The sequence below is a fragment of the Balaenoptera borealis genome, assembly GCF_965194805.1.
Source record: "Balaenoptera borealis genome assembly, chromosome: 2".
NCBI lineage: Eukaryota > Metazoa > Chordata > Mammalia > Artiodactyla > Balaenopteridae > Balaenoptera > Balaenoptera borealis.
This window is the reverse complement of record NC_138867.1, coordinates 12,845,755-12,859,386: the sequence shown is the minus strand read 5'-3', so window position 1 is coordinate 12,859,386 and position 13,632 is coordinate 12,845,755. Positions and strand designations below refer to the sequence as shown.

General features: G+C 45.7%; 1 protein-coding gene across 7 annotated transcripts in view; it reads right to left on the bottom strand.

The window, feature by feature from the left end:
* Nucleotides 1-13,632, bottom strand: part of TRIO (trio Rho guanine nucleotide exchange factor) — a 373,499-nt gene that overhangs the window by 124,068 nt on the left and 235,799 nt on the right. For 6 of the 7 annotated variants that reach the window (XM_082381867.1, XM_082381868.1, XM_082381864.1 and 3 more), the window contains 6 exons: nucleotides 9,979-10,174; nucleotides 8,036-8,202; nucleotides 6,387-6,506; nucleotides 4,515-4,706; nucleotides 4,025-4,174; nucleotides 364-478 (listed from right to left, as the gene is read on the bottom strand). In XM_082381867.1, coding sequence (XP_082237993.1) covers nucleotides 364-478; nucleotides 4,025-4,174; nucleotides 4,515-4,706; nucleotides 6,387-6,506; nucleotides 8,036-8,202; nucleotides 9,979-10,174 — 940 coding nt within the window. The remainder of the gene's footprint in view (nucleotides 1-363; nucleotides 479-4,024; nucleotides 4,175-4,514; nucleotides 4,707-6,386; nucleotides 6,507-8,035; nucleotides 8,203-9,978; nucleotides 10,175-13,632) is intronic. The other variant, XM_082381865.1, reaches the window with a different exon arrangement.

Below are 13,632 nucleotides of genomic sequence, written 5' to 3'. Positions count from 1 at the left end.
GTATGTAAAACTGATACATTATAGCAATGAAATGGGTATATAATTTTTGTGATTTAAACTTTTAAAAGTATTTTGCCTGTAGATAATTCTTTCATTTTTTTCCCGACTTACATTTTCACTTACTTTTAACAAAACAGTCGATGCCAATAAATATCCTGAACATGCTGTATTTTCTCCCTGTTTATATTCTTCAACTTTATTCAATAAATTATCAACCTATATATTTGTTTAATATTTTATTATTAAGATAAGTTAGGAGAACTTTAATGATACGAAAAGGACATTCAAAATGAAGCCCTGGACCAAGATTTTAGAACATGTCTTGTCAAGCTCATCAGTCAGCTGACTCCTAGGTGTACTCACTTTTCACTTGTTGTTCAGGGGCTTTGATATGTGTCACCATTCCAGGCATGTTCACGCTGTTCCTGTGCAGGTATTTCAGGAAGACATCTGCATTCCTCCTAGCAAGCGTGCAAGCCTAAGAAATAATGCAGAGCAATGGGTTCATGGGACTCATACAGACATGTATCTTCAGTGTATATGGATGACATCACGTGGCTCTAACATAGGTCCTAATCTAAAGCGTTCATCTAGCCAATCTGTGTCTGGAGAATACATAGGCTAAATCCTATTTCAACTTTAAAAAAAATCTCTGTCTTGGAGCCCTTGCTCTGCTGAACCCAGCTGCTATGTTGAGAGCTGCCCCACGGTGAGGTCCAGGTGGGCAGGGACTGAGGGTGATCCATGGCCTGCAGCCCGAGAGGAAGTAAAGCCCTTCCCCAGTCGAGCCTTGAGGTGACCACATCCCTGACCAACAACTTGATCACAGTCTTGGGAGAAACCCTCAGTCAGAGGACCTGGCGGCTACGCTGAACCGGGATGTCTATAAAGGGCAGACAGTAAATATTTTCAGCTCTCCGAGTCATGTGGTCTCCATCTCTCTGCTGCAACTACTCAACCTGCCCATTGTAGATGAAAGTGGCCTCGAAAGATACTTAAGTGAATGGGAGTGGCCAGGTTTAGCCCTCAGGGCTTAGCTTGCTGACCCTTGGTTTAAGCCACTGAATTGTGGGGTGGTTTGTTATATGGTGTTATTGTGGTAACAGAAAACTGAAATTCCATGTTTGTAAACCAAGTAAGTAATTTCATTAATGTATTTAAAAAAGAGTTTTATTTAAGAGAAAAGAGATATAAATATAAAATCAAAATGGTTCAGGAAAAAAAATCCCTTCATTATAATAGAATTGGAAATATCTCGCACATTTCCTAGCCCAGATCTGGAATCAATCTTTTTTTCAAGGAGCCCCGTCTCCTTCTTGTGGTAAATGGCACTGAAAGCCCACAACGTGGGCACTAGGGGTGCTTGCTGTCGTATATCAGGGATGCTGGTCATTGTTCCTAGGCCTTTTCAGTAGTTGGAGCTGCAATACCTTTTTTTTTTTTTCTTTTAAATTAAGAGAAAACTACATCATGAGTCTCTACTGATAAGACTGAAATAAGTTGTCATACCAAACAGCAAGGAAGCCGTAAAGATTGCTAGAGTTACATCAAAAGGACATCTGAGCCAACCTGACTTGAAGGGGCTCCCACTAGTGGGACAAGTTGAATATAAAAAGATAAATGACTGTAACTGATTGAAACACACCAAATGTTAAAATCCATGATGATACTAAAAGAACAAATTAATCATATGCAGAGGTTGCTAGGGCAACAGATCATTATTCTGAAAATCATAAACAAAGGGAAGGAATCAAGCATTTACCTCCCCCCCCTTTTTTTGGACAACCTCTATTTTAGCATGACCAAATAGCTGAGGAGGGAATAACTGCAGCTAATCAAGGCAGAAAGAATGATAGAATACCACCATTTTGCAACTCCTAATGAAACAATATCACCACTGGCTACTCAACCCAGCGGGTGAAAGGCTGATGGGGAAGTACACAATGGATGACGTGGACTTACGACGTCTGAAGCATTGAAAAGCCCTCATATCACAGAGACAGCAGGAGAAGCAGACCTGTGTGTGTCCTGGAGCAATGCCGTTGGAAGTACGCAACACCACCCATCAGGTACCCTAAGTGTACCCCACACACTCACTTAAACCTGAACCGGATCAAGGCCCTCAACCCAACTAACAGAAATGTAGAGAATCCGGGATGGTGCTAAATGACTCCACGGGATGCAATTACGAAATCCAGAATGAGGGAAATTCCGCAGTATGAATAACTTATTTCTTCAATTAACAAATGCTAATAAAAGGGAGGGTGGGATTTAGACTAAAAGAGACTTAAGAGACATACCAATCAAATCAATGCATGGTCTTGTTTGGATTTTGATTAAGACCACGTATAAAAACACATTTATGGGACAATCAGAGAAATGTGAACACCATTGGATTTTATATAAAGTAAGAGTTACTGTTAATTTTTCAGGTCCAATAATGGTATTGTGGTTGTAGAATGGTTTTAGAAAGGTAGAATTTAATGCTTAGATACACACAGAGGTATTTATAAATAAAATTGTGTAATATCTAGAATTTAAAATAATCCAGTAAAGGTGGGCATATGCCCATATGTTGGTAATTATTGAAGGTGGGTGAGAAGTACATGGGGGTTCATTATCCATTCTCTTAATTTCCATACGCATTTTTAAACTTCCATGATAAGAAGTTTAAAGATATCCAACACACCAAAGACATAATCCTAGTTGAATGAAAGAATCTGACCAGGTCTGTGATTATTTTTGTTTTGTAATTTTACCTAAATATCTTTCTTAATTATATTAACTAAGTAGTATGTAATTTTGTTTTATACTAAATGGATTCCAGAGAAAGAGAGGCAATTGTAACGATTCCACCTCAAAACATCCCAATAGTGGTGGACTTTTCATAAACTTCAACAGCAGCGACAAGCAGGGGTGAGGCTTTCAAGTCCTGTTTGGAATAGTTACAACTAATGACCCTGGGAAGCTCCAACTGTTTTCCCACCTTGATTTGCTTAAAAAGAAAATCTCTGTGGTGGAAGCTCATAATAAGTTACCAGGTAAGAATTTTCAAAGAGTTACAATTTGTTCTCCCAGACTAAACAATAACTCTCTGTCAGCTCAGAGGATCACCTTCAGAAATGAAACAGAAACAGAAATGATTAAAAGTGACAGGAAATGGTGTCAGAGAGGTCAGGATGCTGGAGATGAGGAAAACTAAACCAAGCAGCATGGAAAGTAAACACCACAACTATTTTTCATAGGTCTGAGTGGCCACCAGCAGAACCTGAGATCTTTTTCACAAGTGAAAGAATGCAACGTGGAAACATTCAAAGAAGTCAATGTATCTAAACATTCTGACCACTTTTAAAAATTTAATTGTTGCAAAGCACACCAGTAACTCAGCTATGACTATATATACAAATGACAAAGCAGGCTTGATAAGTGCCTCATTTAAAGCTTCTCAGAGTTAAAACTTCCAGCCAGGCCTTGAATGGGATTAAATTTCTCTTGCAGGAAACATTTCCTGAATAAGTACAGTATTAGTAACTGGTCCTGTGAACCACAAGGGGTGTTCCTGCTTTGTGTCCACTCTACACTGGGCTCACACATGTTCTGAGACAGTCTTTATTCCTAAAAAGGCTGAATTTCCAAAGGAAGATTACTTTAAGCTCTAAGCATTTTTGTTCCCCCAAATCAATCTCTCTGCGTGTGTCTGTTCAGAATCACTTGGTATTGTGACTTCTACCCATTCTTTATGCACACAGGTTTCTATCTAGCTCTTTCTCTGTGAAAACTAGAAGGAGAGTACAAATCACAACTGAAAAAAGATTTTAAGATCTTCTCCGATCAGCTGACTTATGGCTGAGAAAGGGTCACCCCAATCTCTCTCCAGGGCAGGGGCGCTGTGAGGCAGGAGGGGATGGAGGAGTGGCCGCAGCTGTGGGACTGACGGTCCGGACGCCCCACCGGCTCAGGTGGACCCTCGGGGGGCTGCGAACCCCGCCACTGAGGCACCAGAACCGGAAGGCCGGCTCCGTACCTTCAGGAACGCTTCCTTCTGTTCAAGGTGCTTGCTGATCATTGGGGTGACGTGGTCCGTCTCGGAATTGGGGCCCAGCTTGTCGGCCCCTCCACACCAGTCCTCTTCTCTCTTGTACTCCTGCTCCAGGCTCTCGAGGACGCTGCAGACCTGCGGCAGGAGAGAATCCCGGGCTCAGAGGGGCCGCTCGGCACCGATGGCATGACAGGTGCTGGCCCGAGGACCGAGACCATCCCCTGACGCGCGGCCACGCAGGCCTTTCGGAACAAGGGCAAAATGAAAGGTGAATTTCCCGCCTCTCTCTGCCCTGTGTCAGGCCGTACATTTAAATGAGGGGAAAAGGGACGTCTCCTCGGATCCTTTCCAACCTGTCATGCTTTGATACGTAAGGGAAGCCGGAATCATCTTAATTCTATCACGCCGCCCGTCTCTGCTCGACTGGCCCAGGACCGCGCGCGCAGGCGCGGCAGCGGCCCCGGCGGCAGCCCACCTGCTCCGAGGTCTTGTAGAAGGCCACGGACGCGTTCACCAGCTTCAGCCGGTCCTCCATCCTGAGCATCAGCTGCTGCCAGTGCGAGGCCACCTTCTCGGCGCAGTCGCGGATCATGTCCACGTCGTAGTGGTTGGCCTGCAGCATGGCCTCCGCCTTCTGCTGCACCTGCAGCGCGCTCTGGTGGGTCTTCTGGGGGGAGAGAGCGGAGGGCTCTTCAGCGGGGCTGCCGCGCACCCGCCGGGAAGGGGCGGGAAGGCCGCAGCCCTCCTGTCTGCTTGCTCTTAGGGAAACGACCTCACTTAATACGCATCAGGACGCTTCGAAAGACACAGCTCACAGGTTAGTTAGGAAAAAAAAGTTCTTATGCCTCCCAACAGCTATTTATATTTACCCAGGGAAGGATGACATGCCTTAGGACTTGGCAGAATGGGTCTCGGTTGTGGAGTTTCCAGCTTTTGAGAAATAGCAGGAAAAACCCTTAGCAGCCAATACGCTAAAAACAATATGCTCCTATTGATTCTCCTTACACTAGCAGCCAGGGGCGAATGAACAAGTGGAGAAAAAGGCGGCCTAAGCGAATGCTCTTTACGTCACTTCTACCTTAAACTCTGGACTCGAGTAAAAGGTTTTCAAAAGCTACTGATTTAAAAAAAGAGAAAGAGAGAAACACAGTTAAAAGCTAAAAATGAACCAACTGTGTTCTCTGGAGGTCCATGCCAGACAATGAACCTATGAAAACAAACTGGCAAATCTGGTAACAACCCCTGCTCTCGTATCCTCACTAGAAGCTTCTGTGAGGGGCTGGGGTCAGGCTTCTCGGGGAAACCAGAGGGCCCGGCAGGGCAGCCGTCAGGGGGAAGCACATGGGTCTCTGTGGACACAGAGTTTTCTCTTTTTTTTAAACAATGGCAAAATTTTGCGTTCCACCTGAAGTGGTACTAATGGCCCCATAAAATACTGTACCCAGCGTATTCCTGTCCGTTACCCAGACGGTGGGGCGCATCAGTGGTTTAATTACTAGAAGGCACTGGGCACAGGGTACGATTTTCACAAGATTCACCCAGAGTCTGGGCTTCAGGGAGAAGTGTGTCTGTCCACTGGCGCTGAATAGTTGAGAGTAAATTAATCTAGGGAAGAAATTAATGGTAGTTTCTTTGGTTTTCATCTCTGGCTGAGAATATGTATATAACTAGAGCAGGAAACAAGTTTCCTATAATCAAATGCTCTTTTTCCCTTGACTGCGCCTTGAGACCACCCATCACAATCATTAACTACCCCCCCTCCAAAAATACTCTAAAATGAATTAATCCATATGCTGTGAGAGTGACTGGCCGAGCCATTTTGCTCAAGTCCCGGCACAGCACTGACCCCGTCAAGGCACAAAACCCTATGGTGAGGGACGCTGCTTTTCCCTAGGGTCACAAGAGCTATGTGCACAGAACTGTTTATGAGGAACAGGGAACTGGCGATTGGCACCCGGTCCTGAAGAGCCACCCCGAATGCCCTGATTTTTCAAGACCGGTTACACAGCAGCAACTGTGCCTATAATATCAGCAAAATGTAAAAAACCTCAGCCGAGACCCCAGCTCGGGCTCCCTGGTGCCGAGATGTTCCTGACAGGTGAGGTGCATCCTGCCAGGGCCCTCACAGCAAGGGGACAGAGCCACCACTGGCCTCTGGGACCCTTGCGGTGAGGTCGCCCTGGTGGGCATGGACAGCCTCACATCACTGCAGTTGCCAGACTGCTTCCCCGTCTGGTAACGAACTGCAGGTTCGTAAGCGCAGCCGTTTTGGGCTCCACCGAACCCCCTTGGGCTCCCAGGGTCAGTGCCGCGTGAGGGGACTGAACGGGCGGCCGGGCGTCCCCACCTCGATGGCGTGCTGGAACTGCTCGTGCTCTCTCTGCAGCTGCTCCGCCTCCTGCAGCGAGCTGGCCGTGATGAGGCCGGCGTTCAGCATTGACTCTCCGTTGCGGATCCAGCCCAGCACCTGCAACGCGACACAGGGAACTCCATGCAGCAGCCCCTCCAGGGCACCCAGGCCGCGGGCCAGCAGTGACGCAGGCCGCGTGCACAGCGGTCGAGCTGCTCACTTAGCTACGAAGCAGTGATTTCCTCGTGATCCTACGGGCGACAGCCTGCTACCCTTCCATGGTATCTGATCGTAAGTGCTGCATTTTAAAATTAATTCTGTCATGTTTAGTTTCAAGTGGGAGCTGGAAAAGGTGGAGGGTCCGGCGGATTGATCATGAGTCCACAGGTCAAAGCAGACTGAGGCTCACACACTAGAAAACCTACAACTGCAAAGAATTCCCTGACACTCAAAAATATGTATCTTTCACTCCTTTTAGGCCTCGTGAACATGCAGAATTAGCAAACTGCTTGATAAGGGAACTGCTTTATTTCACTAACGTATTTTCCACTTTAGAGTCAGCGTTAAGACAGCACACTAACCCAAGGGTGAACTTAGCTGTCCGCTAACGCTCAGGGCCACAGCACCAGATTCTCAGCATCACAGAATGAGAAGTCAGTTCTGACCATGGAAGCCACAGGGATGTGGAAGGTCATTCTGGGTAATCATGTGTGGCAGAAACTGCTGGTTACCTAACCGGTACCTATTTTCCTCATGTCCTTTACTCAGAAAATCCCAACTTGGGAAGGAGCTTAAAATAAAGCCAGTTCTCAGCTCCTATGACAGCTTGGTTGCAGACGTGACGCAATTCTAGCCACTGAGATCAAAGCAGGGGCTTCTGGGCCATTTGGGGAACACATTTCTTTTCTGATCCCGGCGCCGCCTCTTTCTTGATATGCTTTCCCCTTCCTGATACCTGGAATGTGGAGGTGATAGCTGGGGCTACAACAGCCATTTGGCAACCATTAAGTCCCCTCCAATCAAACAAACAGATGCTTTTCTACACATCTACAAGAATCCCAGAAAGCCATACTTCCATGGTTTCCCTGCTCACGTGATAAAATGTCACGGACATGCTAAATATACATATGCATGGAATCCCATTGGCACCGAACCAAAAGCAATCTCTTCCAAATGTCCCATTTTTATTTTGCCATGCTATCTGGGAGATGGCAGTACCGTATCCCGATAACACAAAAAGACCCCAGCCATACACAGCCTGTGATCCCGGCCAGACTGCTAACAGTCTATTTGGGGAAAAAAAAAAAAATCATATAGTTATTCAGCCCGGGAAGGAATGTGCTCAGGGTTTCAGGCAAGAGACGACCAATAACAAAACAAGCTAAGTGGAGGTGACTCTCAAGTGACCAGCTGCTGGGTGACGAAGGCTTTTCCACTACAGAGTAAACACAGAGCCGCCCAGGCACTGGCTCAATTTTACACACTAGCTGTGGTGTGTCAGGGGGTGTGTTGTATTCTACACCAGGACAGCTGTGTTCTGATCAGGGACAATCTGCCCCAAGGCTCACACGTGAGAGTTACCGGGAGAGCACTCATCGAGCGCTTGCGTGTCGGCTGGGCCCCCTTCTCTCCGGCCCTCTGTTTACCTGCTTCACTTCGGCCTGCAGGTGGCGGAGCTGCACACACTGCTCCAGGTGCTTCCGATGCTGCTCGGCTGCTAAATCCAGCTCCTGCTGCTTCTCGTGGAGAAACTCCAGCAAGTCCTGGACCCGGGTGGCCATGTCTACATCTCTGTCGCAAAGCAGCTCCACGCCTGCGGACATTGGAGGGAGGCCCGGAATTCAAATAGCACTTCAACCTGTTCTTTTTTTTTAAAATCTTTATTGGAGTATAATTGCTGTACAATGTTGTGTGAGTGTCTGCTGTATAACAACGTGAATCAGCCATATGCATACATATATCCCCATATCCCCTCCCTCTTGAGCCTCCCTCCCACCCTCCCTATCCCACCCCTCTAGGTGGTCACAAAGCACCAAGCTGATCTCCCTGTGCTATGTGGCTGCTTCCCAATAGCTACCTATTTTACATTTGGTAGTGTGTATATGTCCATGCTACTCTCTCACTTCGTCCCAGCTTACCCTTCCCCCTCCCCATGTCCTCAAGTCCATTCTTTACATCTGCATCTTTATTCCTGTCCTGCCCCTAGGTTCAACAGAACCATTTTTCTTTTTAAGATTCCACATACATGTGTTAGCACACGGTATTTGTTTTTCTCTTTCTGACTTACTTCACTCTGTATGACAGACTCTAGGTCCATCCACCTCACTACAAATAACTCAGTTTCATTTCTTTTTATGGCTGAGTAATTATTCCATTGTATATATGTGCCACATCTTCTTTATCCATTCATGGACACTTAGGTTGCTTCCATGTCTTGGCTATTGTAAATAGTGCTGCAATGAACATTGTGGTACGTGTCTCTTTTTGAATTATGGTTTTCTCCAAAGAAGATATACAGATTGCCAACAAACACATGGAAGGATGCTCAACATCACTAATCATTAGAGAAATGTAAATCAAAACTACAATGAGGTGTCACCTCGTGCAGGTCAGAATGGCCATCATCAAAACATCTACAAACAATAAATGCTGGAGAGGGTGTGGAGAAACGGGAACCCTCTTGCACTGCTGGTGGGAATGTAAACTGATACAGCCACTACGGAGAACGGTATGGAGCTTCCTTAAAAAACTAAAAACAGAATTACCATACGACCCAGCAATCCCACTACTGGGCATATACCCTGAGAACACCGTAACTCAACCTGTTCTTAAGGGAGCTTGACGTACATGCTGCATTTGTGAACTACCTGCCCGGCGCCGGGCCAAGCCATTACCGTGAAGGCCAAGTCTGAGCAGGGCAGAGGCAGCAGAGGAGGTTTATGCCTGCCTCCGAGCATGTCTCAGAGGATAAATTCGATGTGGTCCAAAGCCAAATGTAACGTACAGCTAATCAAAGCAAACCCATTTCCTATCAATCTACTTCTGTTCCTACACTGATATCTGGTGAAAGTGAGTCCTTTTTAAATGCACAAACTTCGGTTTGTTTCCGTTGTTATCCACTGTATACCCGTTCACTCTTGAGGAAGCATTTAATTTGACTTGTGTAAGATGAGTAACGTAGGACACAGGTTGTTGCTAAGTTTCTAACACTACAGTTCCCTCTATGTTTTTGAGCCTAGAGTGACATCTGCTGGTAAAATATAAACTAAGAAAAAAATAAAGGACATGAAAATATTTTCTTGGGGTTTACATTTCATTCATGGAGATCCAACAATATATAATTTGTAAAACTGAAGTTCGTGCCACTTGAAATAACATGCAGGAATATGAAGGGTAAGTACACTATCCAGTGTTAAACGTGATCATATTATGTGGGTGAAAGAAAGCAAAACGTTTCCTTTCAGAGAGCAGGTATTTATAACACCTCAATCACAGGGGTAAGTGACCTGCGTAGCCGTCACCCTGAAAGGAACCGGACGCGTTCCTGCGGGGACACGAAACCCGCCCCAGGGCGGGACGCGCTGCTCACCGGAGGCCTGCACTTCGTTGACATACTGCAGGAGGTCCTGCCCCTGGTGGATGACGTCGAAGGTCAGGTTATTCATGGTCAGAGCCTTGTCCGCGTGGTGCTGCAGGCGCTGCTCTGCTATTGTGAGGTCCTCCGTGTCAAAGTCATTCATTTGCTGAGAAAGCTCGTCGTTCCAGGACTCAAGGTCTGAGATGATCTGACAGAGGAGAGCATCTGCTTAGGACCAAGGCTTAAAAAATAAATATCTGCTGTGACATCTCACTGTGCCAGGTAGGGAAGGAAGAGTTACGGCGACTGTGTCAAAAGGACACGGGAGCCAGGTGACTGGGACCATGAGACCTTGAATAAGATACACTGAATATACAAAAGTCCATTAATTCCTAATGATGTTAAAAAAAGAAGAGCTAAAAAGCCAAAAATTCAATGAAAAGCTCTTCGGTTTTGATTAAAGGGAACCAACCTTTATCCTCAAAATTGGTTCTTAAAGGAGAAAGTTAATTATTTAAGCACACAGCGATAAAGGAAAGTTCCTCTTTACGGTTAAATCTAGCTATTAAATGTAGAAATAATAAAATTAGAAAACTTCTTTGTAACCAAAAAGAAAATCCTAGTACACCACCTGTTCAGGTAAAGGTCATCAGCGCCCAGTGAACTATCACGGGAGAGGCTGACGGGGCCCAGGCTGTACCTCCTGCCCCGAAGGCCGCCCGCAGAATCCCCAAAGATGCGGGACAAGACAGCACACGCCTCCTGGCAGGAGGAACCACGCTGAGCCACCTGCGCAGCTTCTGGTCCCAAAATGAACCTGAACCTAACTGGGTCTTCCCACCTGCCTTCTAAGGTTACAGGAAATGCCGAGGAAAGAAAAGCAGTTAAACAGCCTACCAGAGATCAAGCGAGAAAATGCAAAATGTGGGACCTGGTTCCTTTGACAACTGAACAGTTATTTCAACAAGTCACAACACGGGAAAAAGAGAAGGGTGGATGGGGGGAGGATTCTAGATGACAAGACTAACCACCAAACGCAGGAGCAGACCCCACGTGCCTCTTCTCTGCAGCACTTGCAGAAATCTGAACAGAGGCTGGGTATTAGCAGACAACAAAGCATCACTCGTAACGGCGAGGTGCTTAGGATGTGGTTATGCAAGAAAATGGCCTATGTTTTAGAGATATTTACAAAGCCTTTAGGACTGAAACATGATCAGCTGGCAAAGTTTTCCTCTGAAATACTACAGCACAGCAATAGCAAGAGGATACTTGACGTAAGAGGGGGAAACTCATGTTGAATTTACAGGACAGGCATCTGGAAGGTCGTTGTACTGTTCTCGCTACTTCTGTGTAGTTTGAAAACTTTCACGGTATACTTTTTAAAAATTAAGACCAAAAATTATGAAATCCAGAAAGGAGGAGAAAAACTTCTTGTGAAAGAATATTATACTCTACACTTCAATGAAACAGCATTTCCCATGGACCCTCATTTACTTTGTCCACAGGAGCTGTAAGGAAATTAGTTTGACAATTTGAGAATGTGAGAGAGTTTACACAGAATCCAGCTGGGAGATGGGAAGTAATAAACATCTTAAGGCTTCTCTAAATTCCTATTGCCCAAATCTTCCTGATTTCTTCCTTTTATTACTTGGTCTCCATAATATATGTACACATTATATTAAATTATATCAATTTATAAAGTAATCATTTTAAACAACACCAAATTAGACACAAACCAAGTGGCTACGAGAAAAATATTTTTTAAAAGGAAGAAAACTACCATAACTTTAATCTTTATTTCTATTCTAAGGGGACTTTTTTTAAATTAGTTAATTAATTTTATTTATTTATTTTTGGCTGTGTTGGGTCTTTTGTTGCTGTGCATGGCTTTCTCTAGTTGTGGTGAGCGGGGGCTACTTTTCGTTGCAGTGTGCGGGCTTCTCTTGTTGCAGAGCACAGGCTCTAGGCTCACAGGCTTCAGTAGTTGTGGCTCGTGGGCTCTAGAGTGCAGGCTCAGTAGTTGTGGTGCACGGGCTTAGTTGCTCCGCGGCATGTGGGATCTTCCCGGTCCAGGGCTCGAACCCGTGTCCCCTGCATTGGCAGGTGGATTCTTAACCACTGTGCCACCAGGGAAGTCCGGGAATTTTCTTTCTTAATGTTTGTTTGTTTTCTGACACTGAGGGAGAAGAGAGGTGTGGTGGTGAGTTACAGACTCAGTGACAGTGCCTCATAGAGACCACATTAGGCTCAAAAAACACTCAAGAAATGGACAATAAACAAAGGTCAATGTGCTAAAAGCAGCAGGATTCAAAAACACTCACTGAGCACAAAGAAACGCTGGCGATGGTCAGGATCCAGGATCATCAGGGAAAATCCTGCCCTCGCGTTCAGCATTGTTAATAACCACACAAGCCAAGAAAAGAAATCTGTGGCACAAACAAAGCTCCAGAAAGTGGAAGGTTTTTTTGAAGAGGGATTCTTTAAAGAAATAACTTTGACACAATTTTTTTAAATGTAGCCCCGAATTTTTAGAAAGTTTGTTTTTCTTTCTAAATGCACAGATAGTTATGACTGTTCTCCATAACTAAACTGTCACAAGATGCTAGTGTAAGGCTTTTGTTGTTCTTTTTAGACCAACACAGCAGATTTTATATGGAATATTTGGAGACTGAAATAGCAATATTCTAAGCCATAGGAAACCCTGCTCCACTTCTGAGAGATGGAAGTGCTATTTCAATTGAAATACAAGTGATACGGGCGATTTTTCTAACTGACCAGGTAACAGATGAACTTCTACCACAAAGATAACTCCATGCCTCCTATGGGCAGTCAGAGGGGGCATCTTCCCAGACAGGAGAGGAAATCCCTGCAGAGCCTAAACTGCTCAGGTTTTTCACATTTTCAGGATTACTCCAGAGAACAGAGGCTCTCAGGCTGTGACATTTAAAAGCTTTTAAACTATATTTTAGCTGGTCTGTGACCGAACTGCAGGGTTACGTTCCCAGCTTGGGAAAGCGCTTCTCCCAGGCCGAGGGCGGGGGCTTTGCTGAGGCCATGTGGAACTCTGCGGCTATCACGTGGGGAAAATGTATGTTTTTGGTTCCTGATCTACGTTTTAAAACAGTAGTTTTATGAAAGTAGAAATACAACAACAACAAAAATTCTTCCCTTTGCGATAACATTAATACAAGTAAAGCCAATATTTTTTTTCAAATATCAAAATGTCCTGGAAGGAAAACTTCCAATAATGTTTCTGATTGCTCTGTGTTCCTTGATCGAAACTATTCCGTAAGCAGCTAAGTCACCAGGAGCAATTCCCATGAAGCGGAGGTCAGAGAGGAAGGCAGCCACACTGGCTCTTCTGTTCATGCAGCGCTGCACCCTGACCCTGGCCAGCCCCCAAGGATGCACCCTGACCCTCGCTGACCACCAATAATGCACTCTGACCCTGGCTGCCCACCAATGATGCACCCTGACCCTGGCTACCCCCCAATGATGCGCCCTGACCCTGGCTACCCCCCGATGATGCGCCCTGACCCTGGCTACCCCCCGATGATGCGCCCTGACCCTGGCTACCCCCCGACGATGCGCCCTGACCCTGGCTACCCACCAACGATGCACCCTGACCCTGGCTACCCACCAACGATGCACCCTGACCCTGGCTAC